This window comes from Octodon degus, unplaced genomic scaffold, assembly GCF_000260255.1.
Source record: "Octodon degus isolate 3935 unplaced genomic scaffold, OctDeg1.0 scaffold00035, whole genome shotgun sequence".
Classification (NCBI taxonomy): domain Eukaryota; kingdom Metazoa; phylum Chordata; class Mammalia; order Rodentia; family Octodontidae; genus Octodon; species Octodon degus.
The window spans coordinates 12867310-12893472 of NW_004524611.1; the positions used below are offsets into that span (position 1 = coordinate 12867310).

Below are 26163 nucleotides of genomic sequence, written 5' to 3' on the forward strand. Positions count from 1 at the left end.
CCGCCGCCGCCGCCGCCGCCGCCGCCGCCGCCGCCGCCGCCCACCTGCTCGTGCTGCGCTTTGAGCAGTGCAATCTCCTTCTCCACCTCACAGATGTGGCTGGTGGCCTTGGCCACCTCGGCCCGCTCCAGGTCGCGCTCGGCCAGCAGCTGCTCGATGTGCTGCTGCTTCTCCTTCAGTGCCTCCTGCAGGGCCGTGGTGCCCGAGATCTTGCGGGCGTAGCGCGAGGACGTCTCTGTGAGCTGCAGGGAGGGCGTGGCCAGTGCTCAGGGGTCTGAGGCCACAGGGACCCAGCAGATGGCCTCACCCCTGGTGGCTGCCACTGGCCTCATCACTGCGCTGGCCTTGCCAAGCCAGCCCCACAGAAATGGTGACACGTGTGACTTGGGGCTCCTCCCCTGCCCACCCGGCTGGCCCCCCTGAATATCTGCCCTGCATCTCCACTGCCCTCCCAAATGCCCCAGAAGGGTGCAGCTGCCAGGTTGGCGACCTAAAAGTAGCAACAGACATCACAGGACCATCCTTCCTCCGAAAATGGGCCTGGGCTAGAGCAAGCCACAGCCCCCAGCACCACACTTACCAGGCCACTGCGGCTGGGCCGGCCACCCACCGAGGAGGCCACGGAGCTGACCGAGCTGATGGAGGAGCTGCTGGGACTGTGGGTGAGCGCAGAGACGCCCATGGCCATGCGCTTGGTCTTCTTGGCCTTGGCCGGGCTGGTGGACGGGAAGCCAATGCGGATCACCTTGTGGATGGGCGCGAAGAGACCAAACTTGGGTGGGCACTGGAAGTACCTGGGGACAGGCGCAGCTGCTGTCATGGCCCAAGGAGAGGAACATGGGACCTGCTGGAGTCCCACTGCTCACACCCAGTCCAGCAGGCTGGAGCCTCCGAAGGGCGGGATACCTAGAAGCGGGACACCTGAGTCCCTCTGTGAAACCTGCTGCGAGTCGGGAAGTTGGCAACGTGGACTGATAACTCCATGTGCCATCTAAAGTCCTGTTTTATTTTTTATTTTTATTTTTATTTTTATTTTTTCAGAACCGGGGATTGAACTCAGGTCCTTGCGCTTGCCAGGGAAGCGCTTATTCTACTGAGCCACATCCCTGGCCCCCTGTTTTATTTTTTGAGACAAGGTCTCTCTTAAGTTTCCCAGGCTGGCCTTGAACTTGAGATTCTTCCACCTCAGCCTCCTGGTGACAGGCTGGGGCTACAGGTGGTGCCACCTTTCTTGGCTCTGCCTGCCCCACTCAGCCATGTGGGCAGGAAGGGACCACAAAGACAGGTGATGTTCCTAGCACTTGCCTGCCACTGTGTGGCCTTTGGCCACTCTGGCCTGTCTCTCCTTGGTCTCCTCCCATGACAATCCCTCCATCCATCCCTGCAGGCAGCCACCAGAGGGGGCCAGGCCCTCCAAAGCCCTTGCACAGCTCCCAAGAAGCCACCTACCTGGTCCCTGCCACCGCCCCATCGTTCTTCCCCAGGGGTTCGTCCAGCTCCACACCGCACCACTCGCCCTTTGCGAAGTCCGTCTCTCCCACATACCGCACCACGCCAGTTTTTGTGCCACCCACCTGTTGGCACACGGAGGGGAAAAGGAGGTAGGCACCTGGGTGATCTGAGAGTCCATCTGCCCCTTCCAGTATGCACAGAACAGGGGACTGGGAGGAGGGGACAGCTGGGAGGGACACGGGTTGGAGCACCTATGCACCTCACTCTCATGTGCAGGCAGATCTCTGCCCCTTTGGCACTGTGTGAGCGTGGGCAGGTGGGCTAACCTCTCTCGAGCCTAGGCACCTGCACCTGTGAAAAGACCCTTCCTGACAATGCAGCACTGGGTGGGCAGGGCTGGTTTATCCCGGCGCCTCCCTGAGCGTTCTCTCTCAGAAGGGTTTCAGTGGTGGCTTCCAGGGGCTGGTGGGGAAGAAGAAATGGGCAGCTACTGTTTAATGGGTCCAGATTTCAGATTTTCAAGATGACAGTTCTGGAGATCTAAAAATGGTTAAGATGGTTCTGTTATTCTTTTAGTCATAATTAAAAAAAAAAAAGAATCTCTAAGGGTAGGACAATAAAATGTGTGAATACAACCATAAAAATAGCTTCAAAAATTTAAATCCAAGTCATGCATATACATAGATTAAAGTGTCAAATTCTTGGAAAAGCTTCAAAAGACCAGAAGTTCTTCTGCTGTCCCTGTACACACTTTCAACTCTTTAAGTGGTACTGTCGGTGTTTATGTGCACATCTCTAAATAGCAGGCTGCATGGCTACTTTTTTCTCCCTGGTACTGGGGGTTGAACCCAGGTCCTTCACACGGAGCAGCACCCCCAGTCCTTTTTTACTGAGGCAAGGTTGTTGCAATTACTCAGTTACCCAGGCTCCACTTGACCTTGAGATCCTCCTGCCTCAGCCTCCCAGTGGGGAGTGCTGGGGTCACAGGGGTGCACCTGCCTGGCCCACAGCGCTTCCTTTGTACCAGGCTGTGGTTTCATGACGGAGGCCTCCGCCTTTCCTTCCCTGTTCTCTCCTCAGCACCCAGCCAGACAGGAGTCAGACCCGCTGGACACACCTCCGCTCTCCTTCCCCTTCCTGTGCCATCTGCCTTCGCTCCACTTTCTTCTAGATTTCCTGAACCAAGGCTTCCAATGCTTCTGCAGTTTCCTATTCCTGAGACTACATTTTCCGCCGCTTTTTGGCTCCATGAATATTCACATCCGAATGAATGTTCCTATCCCTATATTTGGCAGCGCTTTGTTCATATTCAATGCCTTGACACCAGCTCTGACTGCTCAGAGGAATGGCCGTCTTCCCGAGAAGGCTCTCCAGCCTGGCCTGCGGGGAAGGGCCAGGCCACCAGCAGGCAAGCGCGAGCCTTTCTCCCCATGTCTGGGACTTTCAGGAAGCCACCAAGGCCTCACCCACATAGCACTGAGCTTGGCCCTTCTGGTCTTGTGTTATTTTTGCTTAGTGGGACCGGGGATTGAACCCAGGGCCCTCACACAGAGCTGCCTCCACGTCCCAGCCCTTTACTTTTTAATTTTGCAGCAGGGTCTCGCTACATCACTCAGTGGCCCAGGCTGAGCTGGATTTTGCAAGCCTCCTGCCTCAGCCCCTTGAGTGCTAGGATTCCAGGCAGATAAGAAAGAAGTCTTTAGGATCCAGCAGGTCTGGTACCCTAATAAGAAGAAAGGACGAGGAGGACAGAAGCAGATTCACAACACAACTGTAGGCTGAGACAGCCACTGCGCAGCTAAGGAAAGCTCAGGGCCGGTTCTCCCCGGCGCCTTCAAGGGTCACTACAGACCTCCAGCCTCCAGGCTGCAGGAGGGCAATTTCTGGCCTGTTAAGCCTCCCAGGGTGTGAGTGGCACTTGCCTCAGACCAGGAGCCTTGCTACATGGAAGGTAAGAGAGGCCTGGGCTGGAGATGGCTGGGGTGGGTATGCTGCCCAAGGTTGGTTCCTCAGGGCAGACAAGGCAGGCACTCTGAGCATGGTGGTACACAGCTGTCATCCCTAGGAGGCTGAGGCACCAGTACAGAAAATTTGAGCCCAGCCCAGGAAACTTAGCAAGACCCTGTCTCAAAAAAAAAAAAAAAAAAAAAAAAAAAAGTTAAAGCAAAGTAAAGCAAAGCTGGGATGTTGCTCAGTGCACAAGCCTAGTGTTTAATCCTCAATAATGGGGAGGGGGGGGAAAGTCCTGTTTTATGTCTGGGGCTTATATCAGAAAGGTTAAGAGGTTTGCCCAGGCCACGCAGCAACTGTCTCCAAGGCTGATGTGAACTGCCTGTCTGGTCACTCGCTGCCTGGTGCCAGTGAGGACCAAGTGCTCCTGTCCTCCCCCGGCCCCCACCTCCCACCCCACACCCCACCCCACTCACCAGCACTCGGTCTCCCAGGCGCAGGTCCTTGTCACCCCGCTTCACAGAGCCGCTGTCGGAGAGGTTAGAGCCCGACTCGTTGCCGGTCTTCACGGCGCTGCCGAGCACGCTGTCCCGCAGCGGGAGTACGCGGCTGGCCAGTGGGGGCGTAGCTGTGCCCGAGTGTAGCGACAGGTTCTGGGCCGTGAGGGACTCCACCGAGTGGGTGTCGCTGCCCGAGCCCTCGGCTGCCGGCTGCCGGGTGAGCTTGGACGGCCGTGTGAAGATGCCCTGCAGCGCCGGGCACTCGAAGTAGCGCACGCCGCCCACCGCGCCATCGTTCTTGCCCACTGGCTCATCCAGCACCACCCCGGCCCACTGGCCCGGCGCAAACTGTGTCTCGCCCAGATACTGCACCACGCCTGGCTTCACACCGTTCACCCACACGCGCTCTCCGACCACAAAGTCGCCCAGGAAGTCATCGCCCACCTCCGCCGCTTTCGGGCCTGGCTTCTCGGGGGCGGCAGAGGTGGCAGTGGCCGTGGAGGATGGGGAGCCCGATGCCTGCTTGTGCAGGGGGGAACCTGTGAACAAAGAAGGGCTGCAGTTAGTGCCTGCCTGGGAACCGAGGGAATAGCCTGGGTGGAAAGATGAGGAAACTGAGGCAAGGGCGGTGTTGCCTCACTCCTCCAGCCCTTAGCAAGCTCAGGAACAGCTCCATCGTGGAGCAAGTATGTGAACCTCCAGGTCACAGAGCCCAGAGCAGAGTGGTGGGGCACACCTGTCCCCCAGCTCTGTTGGAAGCTGAGATAGAAGACTAGGAGCGGAAGCCCAGCCTGGGCAAGTCAGCCAGACCCCGTCTCAAATTTTAAAATGATCAAGAAAAGTAAGGCTGGGGATGCAGTTCAGTACGAAGGTTCCAGGTTCAACACTCTGAGCATATGCACAACCTTGGGGTCCCCTGGGTGGAACCCGGAGCCCCGGGATCCACAAAAGGGCATGACCTGTTCTGGTCACCAGAAGAGAACGCGGCCATAGACGCCTAGAAGAAAGAGGCAGGAGGCCCCGCCCACCGTCCCAGTCCCTGGAGGGGCGGAGGCAGGAGACTCTTAAGCCTGCGCTGGAGCTAGGGGTCCTCTAACCACAGCCCCCAGCAGGAAGGAGCCCAAGGCTCAGAGGTAGGGTCTCCCTACAGGGGCTGCTGTCTAGGACTTGGCTTCAGCGAGCTGCAGATGCAGGACAGGAGGTGGCTTGCTCAAGGGCACTAACTGTAGAGCTGCTGCTCTCCCGAGTGTGGGGCCCCCCACTGTGCTCAAGCTGCCCCGGTACCACAGTCTTTGCCCCCAGTCTCTCATCTCCCTCCTTCCTGCCAGCCAAGCATGTGGCAGAGAATCCTCTGCTGCAGAGGCCGACATGTCCTAGTACACTGGCAGGGGCAGTGCAGTGTTCCCTTGTAACCACAGTTTCCAGGCCTATGCCGGAGCTGCCCTGTGGAGCACAGGGCAGGGGGCTCCACCAGCAGCCCCTGGCCCTGGCCTGGCTGGCTGCTCTCCCGGGGACTCCACCAGGCAATTGCCTGTACCCCAGGACATGGGTGGTCAGGACAGAGGCCTGTGGAGGGTCAGCGCTGCCTCCCACTTGGGAGCCAGGTGGGGCCGGGAACCTGAGCAACCTCAGGACACTAGGCCACGTACTCAGGCCCTGTGTTAGGTGCATACTTGAAGGAGCTAACTGGACTCTATGGTGCCCATCTTACAGATGAGAAAATGAGGCTGAGATAATAGGTGCTTTGTCCAGCTCCATGGGAGGAGATGAGGGACAGGGCCCGACTGTGGCCAAAGCCCCATTCCTGTAGAAGTTACTTTCACTCCTCCACCTTAAACTCATTTGACAGTCTCCCTCAGACCTGAACTCCCTGAAAGGATGTTTCCCAGAAGCAAGTGTACAGTTCCCCACAGCAGGAGATGGTCTAACCCTGAGACCCTAAAAGACCAGGGTCATAGCAGCTGAGCAAAGGCCCCCCTGACCCCCAACTGCACCCCACCTCCAGGCATTCACAGCTGATGAAATTACTTAGCACCCCATGCCTGTGTCCCCATCAGTGCTTCCATCACAGAGCTGTCCTGGAAAAGCACAGCACCTGGCCCATCCCAGTGGACAGTAAACCTGTGCCACCATTTTGATGACTTTTTTTTTTTAATTTTAGGGAAGGGTCTACAGGTCTCACTGCTAGATCAGACTGATAGTGACCTGCCTGTTTACAGCCTCGCCCAGTCTTAATTGCCACCCATTGCTGTTTCAGCAGGCACAGCAGGCCCCGGACCCCCACCCCTGCACCTGCTTGCAGGTGCTTTAAGGCTGACCTATTTGGCTGGCCCTTTTTTCTTTTGGCGGAACCAGGGACTGAACTCAGGCCCTTGCACTTGCCAGGGAAGCGCTTATTCCACTGAGCCATCTCCCCGGCCCTTGGCCAGCCCTTTTTGATGAGACATTTACACTCAGACTAAGAGAACAAGAACAAAGAAGGAGGGCTGGCCAGATAGCTCATCGGATTAAATCTCCTGCTTAGGCAGAGGCAGGGGCCTGCTGTGCCAGCGCTGCCCCTGGGGTGGACTGAGACAGCAAATGAGACTGGGTGTGGTGGCACACCTGTAATCACAGTGCTTGGGAGGCTGAAAAACAGGATCATTAAGAGTCTGATCTGTGTAGTGAGACCCTGTACTATATATATATATATATATATATATATATATATATATATATATATTAATGGTAAAATATACAAAGTCTGAAGGAGGCTGTGTGGACTTCCAGGTTCTGGTGAGCTTTTCAGGGTGCCTTTCCAGCTCTGGTCCCCTCAGTGAAATCAGGGGGTCACATGCCCGCTCTGCAGCAGCCACACAGGTCCATGCACGAGCCTCATGCTCACAGCGACCCTGCCATGCAGCTCCTGGAGACCGCAGTCTGATCTAGGACAACACTGCCATAGGCAGCCTGCACCAGGAGCACGCCAGGGACAGGAGTGCAGAGGCCACACGCGTGCACACTCAAGTGCATGCACCACAGCCTGGATGAGTTCTCCTACACATGCCTCTCACCAGCTTGGCTGCCACTTCCTTAGGACAATAGGAGGGCCACAAACTGGATGATGCCCCCTCTTGTCACCAGGCAAGTCCCTGTCACCACCATATCAACAAGGATTGCTGCTGTTAAAACAGCAGCTGCTTCTATGGACTGCTGGTCACTCCCCAAGTGTACTCATGTACTTTTATCATCTCTCCGGCAGATAGGAGACAGGGTCGGAAGTGGTCCAGGTCCCCAGGGATCTGGAGCACTTTGCTTCGCTGGGTGGATGCCTCTGTCCTCCACAGACAGCAGGGCTCCGGGCACCAGCACAGCTATCCTCAGCAGACACTGCTGCCCAGCTGTCCCAGCATCCAGCTGTCCCCACCAGCCCATGGGGACCCTCAGGTAATCTCTCCCTGCTGCCCACCCCTGCAGGGTCCCAGGCCTGTAGACCAGTTGTTTAAACAGCTGCTAAAATCCAGGTCAAAAGCCTATGGCGCCTGCTGTAGCTGTTTTGCTAAATTTTTCCCCTTTGCTGCAGCCTGGCCTCCCAGGACCACGCCCTCTCCAAATTCCCCAGCTGTTGAGGCACAGGAAATGGGATAGCAACCCCATCCTTCCGAGGGTCACCTGAAAAGTCACAGCAAGGTGCCTCAGTGTCCCCATGAGCCACCAAGGGCCAAGTCAGAAACAGCAGGGGTCTCACTCTCAGTATTCCCTTCCCTCCCAAGGGACCTGGCTGTTAGAGCTCTCAGACCTGGGCTTCCCAGACACAGTGCCACAGACTGAAGTCCTGTGAGCAGCTGGTTCCACAACAGCGCTGCCTGCACACAGGAGGCAGCGCCCATTCTAAGCAGAACTGACAGAAAGAGCCAAAGGACACTGAGGAATGGTGGCAGCTGGTGGCTTCGTCCCACAGTGGGGGAGGAGAACCAGGGTGCCTTTGCAGCGGCCAGGATACGGGGCCCCAGGACAGGCCTTGCATCCTTGCCACACCTCGGTCGGCAGGGGCCTCAGCCTACAAATTAAAAAATAACAAGGGCTGAGAATGTAGCTCAGTGCAAAGGCTTTAGGGTTAATAGTCAGTACTGGGGGAAAAAATCAATCCATCAATCAAGTAAAATAAAACCAAGGAATGTAATCTTTTGGCCTATTTCCAAAGGAAATGATTCAGAAAGTAATCTCAATGCCCTGCAATCACAAGTAGTTCTGCACACCGTGGTCAAGGAGTCACTCCCCACCTTCACAAATATTTTGTCCAGGTCAGATGGGAAAGAGTTGGTCAGGTGCAACCTGCAGGAAAGCAGGGCTCCAGAGCACCGGGAAGGAATCTGCTCTGAAAAACCAGCAGGGGCTTCGGGGACCCAGGATGCCCAGAGCAGCTCTGTCCCCGCCCATGGCCCCTGGGGGAGGGGTCCTAGACAGGCCCAGCCCCGCGAAGGCTCCACAGAACACGGTCCCACAGACATTGCTAGTTATTATGAAAAAGAAAATTCAACCTCTCAGTTCAAACAAGAACAAGAAACAGCACCTTGACCAGTGCTCCGGGGATCCCACAGGGCCTTTGCTATGCTAATGAGCGGCAGCAGCGGGAGTTTTCTGAGTCGGGGAGCCCAGGATGCCTCCATCCTAGCTCTGCCCTGCGGCAGAGCAAGGGATACCCCAGAACTGGGGACTGAGCCCAGAACCTCTGCACTGAACCGCACCCCAGCTTTCAAAAACTTTGCCAGGATTTCCTTAAGTCACCAAGTGACCCAGGCTGGACTGAAATTTGCAACCCTCCTGCCTCAGCCTCCCAGAGGGCGAGAATGACAGGGCTACAACCACCCCCCCAGGTCTCTCCCGACGGCACACAGCCGGCAGCTAGGAAGCAGGACGGTCCTGCAGCCAGGCACCCCGCCTCACCTCCCACAGCCGCAGCTACCCCAGTGGCCTTCGCGCTGCGTGCCTCTCTTCCTCCGGTAGCGGGGTCCAAGTCTGCCCCCCAACACTGGGGATGGAAATGTCCCACACACACCAAGCAGCCTTCTGGCTGGGCCCCTCCACACCTCAGAAACCCTCCTGAGGTCAAAGAGCAGAGGATACGGGTCTCCAGAGCAGCCCTCAGGGGAGCTCCCAAAATGCGCACAGGGGCTGGGGGGGGGGGTCGCAACCAGTGCGACCAGTGTCTCTCCAAGGATACCCTGCTCAGCCACACCCCCGGGATGATGCTGCCTCTGCACCCCCAGCCCCCTTCCCTGAAGGAGGCGCTTCGCCTCCACCCGCCACCCACCCTGCACAGGTACCAGGGGACCGCGACGAGGGGTGGGGGTTCTCACCCTGGAGAGAGCAGAGCCGACTGCCCATGGGGAGCCCGGGCCAGCTCTGGGCGGGCAGTGCTGGCCTGCCACCGCCACCCCCCACCCCAGAAGATCGATTGCGCCAGCGCTGCCGGGAGATCAGGAGCATTCGGAGGCGCCCCGCCCCTCCCGCGGCCCCAAGGAAGCCTCGGCTTCTCCTCACCACCTCCTGCCACAGAGAAAAGTTTAGGATGTGGTTAGGGGAGGCGAGGGCAGGGCTGGCCTTGAAGGGACAAAGGTGACCTTGGAGGCCCACACAGGGGAAGGAAGTGCTGAATCCCGGACAAGTCATTCACAGGGATGCTCGGAGCTGGGGTGGGGAGCGTTGGCCTGTAATGTCAGCACTCCAGGAGGCCGAGGCAGGAGGATCACCACGTTCAAGTCCAGCCTGGGCAATTCAGTGGGGCCCCAGCTCAAAATTAAATAAATTAAAAAGCACCGGGAAGTAGCTCAGTGTGAAGCCCTGAGTTACTCTCAGTATCATGAAAAACCCACAGGCTCAGGGCCTGTGACAGAGGATTCTGGCCAGCGCCGCCCCTGCCAGCCCCTCGGGCCAGGGCTGAGATCATGCTTTGGGAGGCAGCCACCGAGCCACTTCCCAGGGCAGATGCCAGCGTGCATGAAGGCCCAGTGTCCCCCAGCCCCCCCCCCAAGGCCCAGCCTTGGACAGGGAAGGGCCCCATGCTCCAGAGCACAGCCAGCCAGTCCCATGATGGGTAAGGGAGCCAGGGAACAGTGGCAGGGGCCACCGTAGGGGGCTCCACCACTCAGACAGGACCAGGACAAAGGCAGCCTCTTCATCCCTCCCCACTGCTCAGGGTCTGGCACTGACCTGAGAAGGCAGCTGTGAGGGGGCTGGGAAAGGGTGCCAGGGCAGTGGGCAGCCTGGGCCACTGTCGTCCCTTTGCCAGAGTGTAGGGGTGGCTCCCTTGACACCCCCCTCTGCAGTCAGACCACCCAGCTCCCACATCCTCGGCCTGCAGCCACCCAGCTGTGTGACACCATGTGGTCCCCGTGTGGTCCCCCTGGGAACTGTTGCATCAGTTCAGTGACATCCAACACCACATGGCAACAACATGAGACACTGCCTGTGGGGTGCAGTGACACATGGAGACATGGTAAGGGAGGCTGTGGGAGACGGAGAGCCACACCCTGCAATCCCAGCACTCAGGGAGGGGGAATAGGAGCTGAAGCCCAGCCTGGGCAACTTCACGATTGATGGAGAAGCTGTCTGAGGGAACAACACAATTTTTAATTTTTTTAAAATGCATTATTTACACAATTACTTGGTTCAGGGTCTCACTATGCAGCTCCAGCTTGTAGTGATCCTCCTGTCTCAGCCTTCCCAGTGCTGGGATTACAGATGTGTGCTACCGTGCCAGCACAGCATATAATACCGGGGATCAAACCCGGGTCCTGCACTTGCCAGGCAGGTGCTTAGACAGCCCTGCAAAATTTTTAAAAGGGCTGGAAATACAGCCACTCCCACACTCTGGCAAAGGGATGACCGTTTTGGTTTTTTGCTTTTTTTGTATTTTAGGAAAGGGTCTACAAGGTATTCAGGGTCTCACTACTAGATCGGACTCATAGTGATCGGCCTCCCAAGAGCTGGGATTACAGGTGTGCACCACCACGCTCAGTCTCAATTGCCATCTCAGCATGCCCCAGGGGCAGGGCTGGCACGGCAGGCCCAGGGAGTGAACCCCCAGCCCCTGTGCCTGCTTGCAGGCACTTGAATCCTGGGACGACAGTTTAGAGGACCTGAGTTCAATCCCTATCCCCAAACAAACAATAAAAACTACCACAACCTCCTGAGCCTTAAAAATGAAGACTGAGGGGCCAGGGAGGTGGCTCAGTGGAATAAGCGCTTCCCTGGCAAGTACAAGGGCCTGAGTTCAAATCCATGGTTCCACCAAAAAAAAAAAAAAGAAAGAAAGAAAAGAAAAAAAGAATGAAGACTGGAAGGGAACCAAGCACGGGCAATGGGTACTTTTTCTTTTTTCTTTTCTGTATTTAGGACAGGGTCTACAGGGTCTACAGGATCTCATTACGTAGATTGGACTCAGTGATTCTCCTGTTTCAGCCTCTCAAGTGCTGGGATTACAAGCACATGCCACCATGCCCAGTCTCAATCACTGTTTCAGCAAACCCTGGGGGTGGGGCTGACACACACACCAGAATGGAACCTTGGCCCTTGTGCTCTGCCTAAGCAGGCACTTTAGTCCACTGAACTATCAGGCCAGCCCATGGGTGCTTCTCGTATCAAATTCAAATCTGTCTTGAGATTAGGGGGAAGATGAACTGGGTGTGTTGCACACGCCTGTGATCCCAGCACTGGGGAGGTTGAGACAGGAGGATCATCTTGAGTTTGAGGCCAGCCCAGAGAGAGGGAAAGAGGGAGAGATGGAGGGAAGGATGGAGGGAGAGAGGGAGGGAGAGAAAGATAGAGGATGAGAGATTACAGATGGGTAAAAGCTAAGAAACTCATGTGTGGGAGGGTGGGTTATGTGGCTCTGGACACAGGCATTTTGCACGCTGAGCCCGTGTTCTGCACCAGACCAGACACCAACCTTTACTGCCCGGTGTCACAGGGGTCACAACCAGCTCTCCTGGGGAACCCAGCAGGCACAGGGTAAGGAAGGACAAGGTTCTAGGCCCTCTCTGCCTCTGTGCCTCCCCCACCCCCACATCCACAGCCCCACTTCCAAGGCTCAGTTCAGATGCCCCTGGGGCCCCCGCTGGTGGCACCCACCGGCCTCACTCACAGCGCCTCCCTCCTACTCACTGTGCCCCCGACCCCGTAGCTGGGCCTTTGCACGTGCTGCGCCAGCTGCCTGTATGCCTCCCTCTCCACCCTCACACTCTGCTTGTGCATCGGTCCCTTCCTGGATGATCATGACCTTTCCCTGGCCAAGGTGACCTCCTAGCCCTGGTCAGGCCCCAGCTGTAGGATCTCAGAACACTCAGCGCCCCTCCAAGTCTAGGAACCCCAGCGCGGAGACTAGAACTGCCGAGCAGCCAGTGGTCGAAGTGCATCACTAAGCAGGCCCTCGAGGTCTAACTGTCCAGCAACCGCGAGGACATGGACCTCTGCCTGGGGAAGGACACAGAAAGACAGGGGTGGGAAAGGGCTGTGAAAATGACTAAGATGTGTTCTGTACCTGTACCATTGCCCCACAGGTAGTGCAACCATTTCATATCACAAATATGGAGTAATACAAATTTTCAAAGGTTTAAAAAAATGCTCAAGCCAGGCACACCTGCAATCTAAGTACTTGGAAGGCTGAGGCAGGAGGATCACCGTGAGTTCAAGGCCAGCATGGGCTACATAATGAGTTCAAAACTAGCCTAAACTATATAGTGAGACTGTTTCAAAACAAATTTTTTTTCAATGAACATAGCATCTTACAACCAAACGGAGGGCACTTAAATTTCTCATGACATAAAAAATTCATCATTATAACTATTTACTTACAGGCAAAACATGAGCTTTCAAGTAACTTACACTGCAAAGTACAAGGAAATATGCCAAGAAAGATCATTTATTTATTTGGTCCAGGGTTTCATTACGTGGCTTGAACTTGTAGTGATCCTACTGTCTCAGCCTCCCCAGCGCTGGGATTACGGGCCTGCACCACCATGCCTGGTCTCAGTGGCTGGCTTGGCACAGGGCCAGCATAGCATGTGGTACCAGGGATCAAACCTGGGTCCTTGCCCTCACCAGGTAGGTGCTTAGACTGCTGAGCTATGTCCCCAGCCCAACTGCAGAGGGATAATCTCCTAGGGGAGGCAGGGAGACACTCATCTGAGCCAAACAAGGTGACGCACCTATAAGCCCTACGCTCTGGGAGGCTGAGGCAGGAGGATCATATTCAAGTCCAGTCTGGGCAATTTACTGAGACTCCAAGCCCCCCCCCCGAAAAAGTATATACACCAATTCTGCATGATGAAAGCAATTAGTCTGTACTCCCAACACGGTCTGTAAAACAAACATGCTGGAGATACAGCTCAGCTTAACAGCCCTGGGTTCAAATAAATAAGGAATACAAAGAACCAAACAACAGCTGCCTCTGTACTGGCTTTGTTCTCCAAAGACACAATGTAGCAAGTACTTCAACAGCCTTTACAAGGCAGCAGGCCCTGTGACTCACCTACAGCTGATCTAGAGGTATCCTGGGGAACACTTGGGTAACCAGGGAGAACCAGGGCATCCCCAAAGATTCCAGCAAGGCCCATCACTGTGTCTGAAGAGTGGCACCTGTGCCCCCCTCAAAACAAAGGCACGCGAGGCAAAGGCAGTGGTAAAGGTAAAGGGCACAGCCGCAGAGGCTGGTGGGAACACAAGGCGGGAGGCGGAGCTCGCATCTTGGCTGGGCTCTTGTGGGTGAGAGCCTGAGGAAGGCGCCTGACCCCTCTGGAGCTTCCTTCCTCACCTCCCAGCGGGATATCAGCGGTGCCCTCCTCCCAGAGCTGCGGAGGAAAGAAGAAGGGTGGAGAGAGCGGGCAAAAAAAAAAGCCTATTCCATAGCTCGTTGCTGAAGAACTTGCCGCCAGCCAGGCATGGCGCAGCATGACAATAACCGCAGCACTCTGGGAGGCTGAGGCAGGAGCACTGCTGCCCAGTTTAAGCCTGGCCTAGGTAAGTTACCCACCAGGGGAGAGTGTATCTCAAAATAAAAAAGTAAAATGGCTGGGATGTAGCTCAGGGTATAGACCCTGGTTTGATCCCCTGTGCCACAATAGCAAGACTTATGAGTGAATCTGGGCCTCTGGGCTGCTACAGGGGAGCCCTGTCCCCACGCAGTCCCGTTCCCCCTCCTCCCCCCCCTCGTCCCCACACACCTTCCTTGGAGCCTGTGGCTGCCACTGTGGCAGAGCCGGAGGCCGAGCCGGTGGATGTCCTGCCCATGGGACTGGAGTGTTTGCCCCCTCGGCCTGGGGGCTTCAGGCCGCTGGGCTTCTGCATGGTGGCGCTGGCAGAGTGGGCAGGTGGGCGCGGGTCACATCCTCTCAGCTGTCCTCAGGCACCTGTGGATAGAGGCTTCATGAGGGGCGGCACCAGAAGCAGGGACGGCACACCACACTGCTGGCACCACCCAAGAGGTCCTGCGGCCCGGACCTGTGGGGCCAGGACCATCATCCTCCTGGGGCCTGGACCTGTGGGGCCAGGACCGTCATCCTCCTGGGGCCTGGACCTGTGGGGCCAGGACCGTCATCCTCCTTTCCTGTGCGGGGAAACACAGGGCAACACAGCACGGGCAGAGGGGCCTAGTCTGCTGGGTGCCAGCTCTGCCTACTCTGCCACCCTCATGAGATGCCCCAACATAGAGGACAAGATGATATCTGTGTCCCTGCTGACCCTAGCTGTCACCCTGACCAGACACTTCCGGCCTTCCAGTTGCTCCCATCCCTTCCCCACCTCCTTTCATGCCACTGGACGACCACCCTTACACGGCCCCCTCTGGGAAGCCTCAGGGCACCTGCAGCCTGTAGGGACCTTGAGACACATGCTGAGCTGAGGGGACAGGAGTTCTGTCCTCCCCATTCCAAGCCTGCTCCCTGGGAGCCCGAGGGACCCTGAGTGGGGCCTCGCCTCTGTCTTTAAGGTGCCAGCCCTGGCCTGGGGCCTGTGGAAACCCCAGGAGGGCAGGCCTGTGAAGGTGGAGGAACAGAGGCCACAGGGCCACAAATCCCCATGGACACGCCTCTCTCAGGGGACACTGCCAGGGTGCCCTACTAGACTCTCAGGAGCCCAACATACACCAGGCGATCTCTTTTTTAATTTTTTTTGAGCAGAGTCTTGCTCTGTAGCCCATGCTGATGCTGGGCTTGTGGCAACCCTCCTGCCTCAGCTTCCCATGTGCCAGGATTACAGGTGTGCACCACCATGCCCAGCCTGCCAGGCCCCATCCTTCCCTTGTGTCGTCCCACCTTCCTCTTCTTTCCTTTCTCTCTCTGACTTGATTTCTTTCAATACTGAGGATTGAACCCAAAGCCTTTGCACCCCAACCCTTTCATTTAAAAAATATTGTATTTATTTTTTGTGTGTGTGGTACCAAGGATTGAACTTGAGACCTCACACTTACAGGCAGGTGCTTATGCCACTGAGCTATCTAGCCAACCACCCTTTTTTTTTTGGTGCCGGGTCTCACTACACAGCCCATACCTGTAGTGATCCTCCTGATTTCTGCCTCTCAAGCACTGGGATTACAGGCACGCGTCACCATGCCCAGACTTCATCATCGGCTCAGCATACCCAAGGGCGGGGCCGGCACGGCAAATCAAACCCTTGGCAAACGCTTAGTCCGCTGAGCTATACCGCCAGCCCTTTGTTTCTTTATTTTACAACAGGGGCTTGTGATCTTCCTGTCTCAGCCTCTTTACTGGCTCAAATTATGGCTGGATGCCAGGCTTTGCAGAAACATGGGTTCTCTGGTCCTCGCAGGCTCGAGGAGGTGGCAGCTGTCCCACCAGAAGACATCAGAAGTACGGAAAGACAGCCTGTGCCAGAACCACACAGGGCTGACCCCCATCCTCCCAAGCCTGGGCCTGCAATAACATTTGTGAGACCCTGGCCTCTGGGGACCCTGCCTCTGGGGATGGTGCCCAATTGCTGTGGCTGACAAAGGACAGCAAAGAGCTGGCAGGAGGAGAACCAAGGCACCATTCAGCCAGGCCCGGCTAACCCAGCTGGGGGATGGGAGGGGACTGAGGGGAAGCAACCCCTGCCCCAGGCACCGGAATGGACAGACGGATGAGGGAGAAAAGGAGACAGGAAGGGGGTAGGAGGCCAGCAGCCCCTCTGTGACTCAGCCACAGCCGGAGACAGAGGAAGGTGCCTGAGCAAAGCAGGACCGCGGGGACAATCTGGCTTTGGACCTCACTGCATCTGACAGCAGAGAGAGGAGGGAGCGGCCCAGCAGCCCATTCGGCCTCAGGTCCAAACCTGGAGGGGCCAGGGGAGCTCGGATGGGGTGACCACTGAGATCAGCACGGATGTGGGTTCACCCTGTGAAACAGGGTGCAGGCTCAGCTGTTTCATGGGCCACTGGTGACTGAGGACAGAGGCGCCCAGGAGCACCCCAGGGCCAGACACCATCACCCTCTGGGGCCCCAGGGGGGCGCAGCGGGCACCCTTCACTCCAGCAGGCCCCTTTGTGTTGCCCATTTCCTGCAGACAGAGCCGGCTGCCTTTCAGGTTTCCATTTCAGCTGCAGGGGGCGGCGGGCACAAGAGGCGCACAACTCTGCCAATGGGCGGCCCTGTTGCTGGGGCAGGTGCCAAATAGGGCAGCGAAAAGCCCATCTCTGGCTCAGGCGGGCACAGGGCCCCGGGAGGGGGGGAGGAAGGCGAGGCAGGCACCAGGAAGCAGGACCACACCCAAAGACGGCCACTGCAGCAGAGACACGGCTGCCGGCCAGTGAGCCCAGCTCTCCTGGCAGTGCCCCAGCCCCTCAGCTGGCCACCAGGGGTCCCAGCAACTGGGTACCCGGGCCTGCAGTACCCCAAGATCCCGAACTAACAGCTGCACCCTAAAGCTCAGGCCATGGAGACACCGCACAGCCAGAGCTCTAGGTCCTGAGAGACAGGTGGAAATGGGGGTGGGTACCCATGGGCTGGAAGGGGCCAGGTGAAACAGGGTGGTCACACTCAGAGCAGGGCCTTGGGGACAGGGAGGTCGTGGAAGACCAACCCTGTGCACAGAGGAAGGCTGCACAGGACACAGAAAAGGCCCACAGCAGGGTGGAGGACAGGATGGACTCGGGACACCTGGGATACAGAGCATCCTGGGTTGCCTCCCACAGCTCCACAAGTGCCACCCAAGGCCCCCACATTCGTGGGCAGCCTGGCCAGGGCTGGAATGGGCATAGTACACAGGGGAGACTCTGCTGGTCCCCAGCACGGATGGTACTGTGCCATCCTGTGTGACTGCAAGGAATGGGATTGGGGGTCGGCGGGGACTCAGAGGGGTGGGCTGACCAGGCTGCCTTGCTGTTGGAATGCCCAAGGGGCTTTTCCACGGGCAATCACCACCTCATCTATGCCTTCCTTGGGGGGCTTAAAATGCTTTGATAATTTCTAAGTGAAAAGTAAATTAGCCAGGTGCGGTGGCACTAGGGAAGCTGAGGCAGGAGGACCACCAATGAAAGTTTGAGGGCAGCTTGGGATATATAGTTAAGTTCAAGGCCAACCTGAACTGCATAGCAAGACCCTGTTACAAAAAAACTAAAACCAAACAAAAAAGACAGAGAAGAGGGAGAAAATGGCCCCTTGGCTCCCACAGAAGTGGGGGCCAGGCCCCAGAGGGGATCCGCAGGTGCTAACCCTGAGGCTGGGCACTCTGAGCCAATGGTGGGCCCTTGGAGAGATAGATGTGGGCTCCCCAGCCTGCTCCACCAGACACCCCATGTCACCTGTCCCACATGCCCCAGGGTGACCTGCCCAGGCCCTTCACTGCCCCACACCACAGAGGGAGGGCCACCCTGACTGCACTTGATTGAGACTCAGGAACTTAAGCAGCTTGCCCTTGGTCACCAGGGGTGACTCTAATGTCCCCATGTCCCCGGCATCTGGGGCAAGCAGAGGGCAGGGCTGAGAGGGTCCCTGTGTAAGTCTCCTGCCAGCTGCCCCAGGCCAGGGAGAACAGGAAACAGCGCCTGTGTGCCTACGCCCTGGTCCCCACCACATCCTTCGCTCACTGGGTCACCCGGTCACCAGGGCCCAGCAGAAAGCCCCCACTGCAGACCCCACAAACCCAGCAGTAAGGGTGTGGGGAACCCGAAGACGAATAGGGTAGAGTGGGCCCTGCTGAGGTCCCCAGCCACCCCAAGAGCACCAGGGGCCTGGTAGCCACACAGACAGCAGGGACAAGGCCAAGCTAGGCTGGACACAAATTGCAGAGGCCAAGAAGACAGCGTTGGCAGTGTAGACAGTGATCCCTATACTCAGACCAAGCAGGGAAGACGGACCCCAGGGCCAGCCCCCCAGCCAGCCCCCAGCTTTTCCCTCACCCAGGCCAAGAGACATTGGGAGTCAGGGTTCTGCCCCCCACTACGCTCATCACCCCCACTCTCCCTGAGCTGGGGCCAAGGTTTCCCATTGGTTATTTTTATTTTCTCTGCAGTACTGGGAATGAACCCAGGGCCTTTACACTGACCTACATCCCCAGCCCTTTTCGTTTTTAATGTCGAGCTAAGGTCTCATTAAATTGCCCAAGTTGGGCTCAAACTTGCAAGCCTCCTGCCTCAGCCTCCCGCAGTACTGGGGTGAAGCCTCCTACTGTAAAGATGGCACCTCCCAGCCCTGCCAATGGTGCAGGATGAAAGCAGACGCAGAAACAGCCACGCGCACACGCGCGCACACACGCGCGCACACAAGCGCGCACACACGCTGACACGGGCAGAACCAGCCGTGTCTCAGAGCCTGGCCCAGCGGGCAGCCACCCTCAGCCTCCATCACTGGCCCAGGCTGCTGCAGAGACAACAGCCCCGATCTGCTGGCTGAGGGTCTCCAGGTCTCCACCCGGCCTTGGGGGAGGAAGAACTGGGGACAATCACAGCGCATGCGCCGCTGGTACCTTGCTCCCCATTTCTCTGAATGAGAACAGAGGAGAGGCACTCAGGTCACGCAGCAGGTGACCACGACAGTTGAGTGAGCTGCCTACATGGACACAGGCTGGGCTGGACAGGACAGGAAGGTCCTGAGACAGGCAGAGCTGGGGACCCAGGAATGGAAGGAGTCTGCTAAGGCCACTTAGGGACGAGGCAGGACGGGGGTCATGGGAAGGACATGAGCTTTCGTGGTAGCTCCCTTTACTTTTTTTTTTTTTAAATTTTATTTATTTTTATTTATTTATTTGTGTGTGTGTGTGTGTGTGTGTGTGGCCAGCTCAGCCCACCAGGGGGCGGGCTGGCTGGCATGTGGTGCTGGGGGATTGAACCGCGGTCCCTGTGCTTTGCTAAGCTTGTTCTAAGTAGGTGCTTTAGACCACTGAGCCATCTCACCAGCCCCTTTACTTCTGACTTCTCGGGCGGCGCCCCCACCATGCCCAGGCCACAGTTTGCATCTGGATGCGCCCACAGCCTCCTGTGTCCAAGAGTGGGGCCTCCGGGCGGTGGCTGGATCATGCAATCGATCGTGGAGGTGGTCACAGCTCAGCTGTATAGGAGGCCGGGTCGGTTACCCAGAGACTGAGCCCCCTGAACCATGAGCAAAACAAATCTCTGCCACTTCACTCGTGGGCGTCCTTATTGTGTCCCAGCAACAGAAAAGTGACTAATACAGTTTTCCTCCCGTCCGAGCCACGTGGTTAGTCAGAATTATGCAACCAAACAGTGAACCACAGTCAAGCCTATCGGGGCCTTCCGCGTTGCCACACAGGGCAAATGGAGGGAAGAAACCAAATAATTCGGGGCTGGGGAGATAGCTCGGTAGAATAAGCGCTTACCTGACAAGCACAAAGTCCCCACAAAAAATAAGTAAATAATAATAATTCTGGGCGCTTGGGGTGAGCCCAGTGCATGGGGTCTTTAAAGGGAAGAGGGAGGCAGAGGGACAGTGCTTTATGAAACACTTAATCTGGCACTGCCGGCTTTGAAGGCGGCTGAAGGGGCTGTGAGATGAGATTGGCGGGGCCCACTGGATCCTGGAAAAGGAGGGGACCCAGACCACCCCACTCTCCGGCAGAGCAAGGCCCTGCTGACCTCTCTCCACTTCAGCCTGCTGAGATCTGTGTCCAACCTCGGAGTTAGAGAACCCTGAGACAGCAGGTGCTTTTAGCTGCAGGAGTGTGGCGGTTTGTTATAGAGCGATGGGAAACTAATACAGAGTCTCACATACACACTAACCACCTGGGGCGAGGTCGAGGGACAGCGGGCCTACATCTGCAGGGCAGAACCACACGGCATTTATATCTTCCTGACGCAACAGTAGGCAGATTCCTCGAACAGGACAGAAAGCACAAAACTGGACGATAGTAAGAGCTTCTACAAGCCAGGCGTGGTGGTGCATGCCTCCCAGCACTCAGGAGGCTGAGGCAGGAAGATCATTGTGAGTTCAATGCCAGCGGGGCTATACAGTGAGTTCAAGACCAGCCTGAACTACATAGCAAGACTCTGTTTAAAAAAAAAAAAAAAAGAAAGAGGGGCCAGGGAGATGGCTCAGTGGAATAAGCGCTTCCCTGGCAAGCGCAAGGGCCTGAGTTCAATCCCTGGTTCCACAAAAAAAAAAAAAAAAAAAGAAAGAAAGAAAGAAAGAAAGAGCGAAATGAGGCTTAAAGACAGACACAATTCATTCACTAGAGTTAGTGATCAGGGGCTGGGCTCCCCCGATGCTGTGGCTGGAGTGTGTCCCCAGATGGCAGCTGAGTGGTCACATCTTGTAGCCAGCGGCTGCACTTGTGTTATACAACATGATGCACCCCGCTCCCAATGCCCCAAACTGCAAGGGACATCAACACCTGTCACCAGCACAAGGAACAAATACCTCTGTTGTTTCCGCATGAGATGGCATAAAATTCAGCAATGAGAACAGCGAACACAAACACAACAGTGTGTGCAGACCTGCACTTGTTATCTGGAGCGAAGCAAACCCTTGTGTAAAAAGGTGGAGAAAAAGGGCCAGCAAGATAGCTCAGCGGACTAAGCGCCTGCTTAGGCAAGCACTGGACCCAGGGTTCAATCCCTGGCACCACATGCTGCACCGACCACTGAGACTGGGCATACACCTGTAATCCCAGCGCTGTGGAGGCTGAAAACAGGAGGATCACTACAAGTCCGAGCTGTGTAGTGAGACCCTGCACCAAATACATTTTATTTTTTATTTTTTTAAATTTATTTTATTTATGTGTGTGTGGCCAGCTCAGCCCACCAGGGGGCGGGGCTGGCTGGCATGTGGTGCTGGGGGCTTGAACCGCGGTCCCTGTGCTTTGTTAAGCTTGTTCTAAGTAGGTGCTTTAGACCACTGAGCCATCTCACCAGCCCACCAAATACATTTTAAAAAATGAATAAAAAGATGTAGAATGTAACTGCGTATGCTACCATCCACTTAATGTAAATCTCAGCGATAAGCCTGAGTACTCTAGAAGCTGAGGTAGCACTGCAAGTTCAAGATCAGCCGGGATGACTCACCACAACCCTAGGTCAAATCAAATATAAAGCAGTCAGGACTAGGGAGATAGCTCTGTGGTGTGAGCGCCTGCCTGGCAAGTGCAAGGTCCTGAGTTTGATCCCCATGGTACAAAACATAAAATAAAAAGTTAGTAAAACAAAAACACCTGGTAAGACTCAGGAGGCTGAGGCAGAAGGTACACTGTGAGTTAGCGGCCCTCTTGGGCTACATAGCAAATTCAAGGCCAACCTGCACTGCTGTTATAGTTTGTGCCTACTTGCCCCCCCCCCAAGCCTCACGCAGTCATGGGGCAGCTTGTAGAGTTGGTGATTAATCCATGACCCAATATTGGGATAATGGGTGTGAGTGCTACCCCCGCCCCGAGGTGGGTAAGCTGCATTACAGTGTAAGGAGGGGACAGAGGCAGGTTAGCCGCAGCAGCCGCTGCTCCTCCCTTCTGCTCTCCGCTGTTTTCTTTCACCATGACCCGCTGTTGGCTGGCTCTACCTTGGAGCCAGCTGAGTATGGACTGAAACCTCCTCTAACTGTTAACTAAATAAACCTTTCCTTTCTTAATTTTGCGTACTGGGTATTTTGTCCCAGCAACGAGAGAAGAGTAACTGAGACAACTACTGTTTCAAAACAAAACAGATTGTCTGGGCTGAACTCAAATTTGCCATCTTCCTGCCTTGGCCTCTTAAACTGCTGGCATTGTGACCATGTCCCACTAACACAGCCTAATAAAAAGGCTGGGGTGGGGTCCTAAGCTTGATCTCTGACAACACCACGCACGTGCGTGCACGCGCGCGCACACACACACACACACACACACACACAGCCCTCGGCATGGTGATCCTTGCTTGTAATCCTAGCACGCAGGCAGGCTAAGGCAAGAGGATCACAAGTTCAAGGGCAGCCTGCACAACAGGGCAAGACCCTTTTTCAAAATAAAAACCAAAAGACCTGGGATGCAGCTCAACACGCCCTAGGTTGAATCCCCAGTGCTACCAAAACCAAAAACTGGATCTGGAACCTGCTGGGCACGTGAAGGCCTAGCCAGCGCTGGTGACCTCTGGGAGGGCCAGCAGTGTCCACACCAATCTCTGCTCTCTGCGATGCCCAGCGCACGATTACAGGACAGTGCTTGTTCCTTCACTGTGGGGGACCCAGAATCCACACGGGTGTATGTGGAGTCGGGGATGCAGACTCAATTATAAGTACTAATTCATGTGCTGATGAGATAGCTTAGCTGTGCAGCACCTGTCTGGTACAAACAAGGTCCTGAGTTTGATTCCCAGTTCAAAAGAAAAACAAAAAAAACCCACTAACTCATCTAATCTTCATAACAACCCTGCAAAGGTATTATGACCCCCACTTTACCAATAGCCATCAAGCTGCTTGTTCTGGGTCACACCACTAACCTACAGCGTAGCCAGGATTCGAACCCAGGACATGTGGCCGCCATGAAGCGTGTATCCTGAACCAGAAGGCCCCTCCAGCTTCCTTTAATGCCAGCCACTCTCGTTGTCCCCTGGCTCCAATTTTCTTCCTTATTTTTAATCTCATTACAGTGTTTTTCTTAGTAAATCACCTTGAGTCTTTTCTGGAAGCAGACAGAGAACACAGGAGACCCTCTCCGATGCTTCACTTGCCCTTCCGGTGGAAGAATAAAGGGAACAGACGGATCTACAGCCTGTCGGGCAGGAACAGCCTGGGCAGGATGGCGCACAGGCCACCTGTGTTCACATTCAGCTTGGGACACTGAGGCCCCAGCCCATACTCTGCTCCCTGTTGCCCAAGCTGCTCTTATGGCGGTACTGGGGATTGAACCCAGAGCCTGCGCACTGAGCTACATCCCTAGCCTCAATAGTTCATCTTGAGATACACACTTGTGAGGCTGTCTCCTGCACTTGTGATACTCCTGCCTCAGCCACCCAGAGATCTGGGATTAAAGGTGTGCACCGCTGCCCTGCCCCAACCTTCTTGCTTTTCTCCCTCAGTGCCTCCTCCCTCTGACTGTGACCTCCCACCTGCAGGTCTTGTCTGCCTGCACCCCACAGCCTCCACATAGAAAGGTCCTGCCCAACTGTTCCCAGCAGGCTGTAGCCCTAGCTTTGGGGGATGGGGCACACAACTGCAATCCCAGCACTTGAGAGGCTGAGCTAGGAAGATGGCTGTGAGTTCAAGGCCAGCCTGAACTGCATGGTGAGTCAGGACCCTGCTGCCTTTCCTAGGAGGCAACCAGAGCCGGGGCTCAGACGGCTCAAGCCACCCACCTCCCCAACGGCCCAGAGTGCCCCCAAAGCTAGGCTCCAGGGGTGGCTGTGAGCTCCCGCAGACAGCGATTCCAGCCCCTGTCCCGCTCCTAACTCAGCCCCCAACACCCCAACAAGAAGCCCCCTCCCACCAGCTGTGCCCAGCCCAGAGAGGAAGCGGCCTGCCTTTCCCCGGCACCCTGAGTCTGACACCGATGGAGACCCGTGGACGCATTCATCACTGGAGGCCACACTCACAAGTCAGGCAAGTCCCAGACAGAACAGATGCCCAGGCCGACAGGAAAGACCGAGAAAATGAAACCAGAGCCAGAGAGGAAGCGGTGGAGGAGGGGCTGCCCGCCAGCTCCGTCGCCCGGGACAGGCGGCTGTGACTGTCGGACACAAGTCCCCAGCTCCCTACACTGAAGTCCCTTTCCCTTAAGCTAACAGGCAGAAGCTCGGTTCATGCGAGGAGCACGGCGAGCGCCCGACACCGGCATCTCCGCAAGCCAGAATCCGGAATCCGGAATCCGTGTGTGTGTGTGTGTGTGTGTGCGCGCGTGTAGTGCAGAGTATATCGGAAGGCAGCATGATCGGACTTTGAACTTGAGCACACAGGTGGAGGTGTGTGAGGTGGGTGGCTGCGGGGCGACCCCAGCAGAGCACGGTGCCGGGGGCGGGGCCTCCCCCCACCTCGCGGGCGCTCAAATCAGCACAGCTCAGCTACCGCGCGTAGGCAAAGGGCGACCTCTGCCTTGCGTCGTTCCGGCCCGGTCCGGCCCGGCCCGCACCGGCACTGAGACCGGTTACCTGCAGATGGCGCGAGCACAGAGCGTCCGAGAGCCGCCGCACAAGCAAGCATCTCCCGGGCGCGCAAAGGCGATGCGTTCCGGGGCCCACTGGGTGGGGGGCACAGGGGCAGCTCCCGCGTCGGATGCCGGGCAGAACAGAACAGTTGGCATCGAGTGTCCGGGTGGCAGGGCCAGAGGAGGCCTGGGGGGCCTGGGGCTGAGCCTCTTGCCAACCTGGGCGTGAGCAGCCAGCTGCAGGGTCCCTCGCGCAGCAGCGGCACACGCGCTGCCACGGGTGTGCAAGTCCCTCCGCAACCGCAAGCTTCTGTTTTACAGAAGGGGAAATCAAGGCAGAGAAACGCAGCGTGGTGGCCAAAGCCACAGGGCTAAGAGTGGCAGAGGAGGAATTTGAACCCAGGATGCTGGGCACCGGCGTCCAACGCTGAACCCCCCCCCCCGAAGTACACACAGAGCTAGGAAGGGGCGCCCCAGCAGACTGTGGAGTCGGGGTGCAGACTCCGCTGAAGCCCGCTGGGCACTAAGTGCTGCTCCCGTTCCGCGCTCTCCAGCCGCGAAGCTGCACCCCAATATCACTGCCGGGCCAGGCACGCAGACACTCGCGCACCCTGTGCTTGTGGGCGTCCACGGTGCGCACGAAGGTACCCTATGGCTGCAATTCCTTCCCTCCTCGGGGTCCCCTCGCTCCAAACCCTGCATCCCAATCACCTAAACGCCCCGCTGGCCGCCTGACCCTTGGGCCTCGCCCACGTGCGTCCTGGGCCAAAGCCCCGCCGCTTATCCTGGCCGGGAGCATCTGCCCCGGGGTCCTGGGCCTCCTGCACCCCGCAGTCGCGCGCGCTGGACTAGTCCTCCTGGCACCCGGCTGTCCAGTTCTGGGGTTCTGAGGCCCCACCGGCTCCTGGCAATGCCAAACCAGGTGACTGCCGCCCGTAAATGAAGGATTCATTGTTTACATTCGCGAGTGACCGAGAAGAGGCCGACGGCATGCGGGGCGCTCCCCGCACTCCGGTTCTCCTCCCGCCGTCCCATCAGCCGCCCCCCCACCCCGGCTCTCTCGGGAGGGTGCGGTTTCTCTGCCCGGTCTGCCCCTCAGGGCCAGGGCCCGCCGTGCTCCGGGTCGTTGCGGGCGCCCCGCGTGAGTCCCCTGGCCTGACCTTCGCAGGGTGGGGCCAGGCCTGCGTGGCAGCGGCTCGGGCAGGCGGGGCCTGCGGGGTCCACGCGGGCGACACCAGGGATGGAGGGGGCTGGGGACGAATCTGCTGCCTCACGGCCGCCCGCCCGCACTGCCGCCAAGTTTCGCGAGGTCGTCGCCCGCCAGGCAACCCCCGGCGGCGGGGCGGGGCGGGCGCCGCTGCAGACCCGGGTCGGAGGTTCGGGCGGTGCCCATGGCAGGAGACAGGGGTCCCGGCGCCACCGAGGAGCCCTGCAGCCCGAGATGCGCCCGGCCTGGCGGGCAAGCTGGAGGTGCAGCGCGCCCGGTCCCCGCCCACGCCCACTCGGGCCGAGATCCTCCCGCCTCGGCCTACGCCCCAACCTCGCCGCGCTCCCCGCGCCTCGGCGTCCTTTGTTGCCCGCGCGACCCTCGGGCGGTGCCTACCTGGTTCCAGCGCGGGCTCTCGGGGCCGCTCGTGTCGCCCGGCCCGGGGCGAAGATGCTGCGCCCCCCCGCGGCGCGGCCACCCCGGGCCGCCAGGCTCCGATCGTGGCCGCGGGAAGGGGAGGCGCCC

The 26163-nt window shown here is 57.3% G+C and overlaps 1 protein-coding gene across 1 annotated transcript in view; it reads right to left on the reverse strand.

The window, feature by feature from the left end:
* The window catches only part of Clip2 (CAP-Gly domain containing linker protein 2), a 47358-nt gene extending 21201 nt beyond the window's left edge, over nt 1-26157 (reverse strand). The window contains exons 1-6 of the mRNA XM_023714309.1: nt 26035-26157; nt 14105-14290; nt 3879-4441; nt 1450-1574; nt 581-794; nt 45-242 (exon numbers count right to left, since the gene is read on the reverse strand). Coding sequence (XP_023570077.1) covers nt 45-242; nt 581-794; nt 1450-1574; nt 3879-4441; nt 14105-14228 — 1224 coding nt within the window. The 5' untranslated portion in view covers nt 14229-14290; nt 26035-26157. The remainder of the gene's footprint in view (nt 1-44; nt 243-580; nt 795-1449; nt 1575-3878; nt 4442-14104; nt 14291-26034) is intronic.
* Nucleotides 26158-26163: the final 6 nt, after the last annotated feature.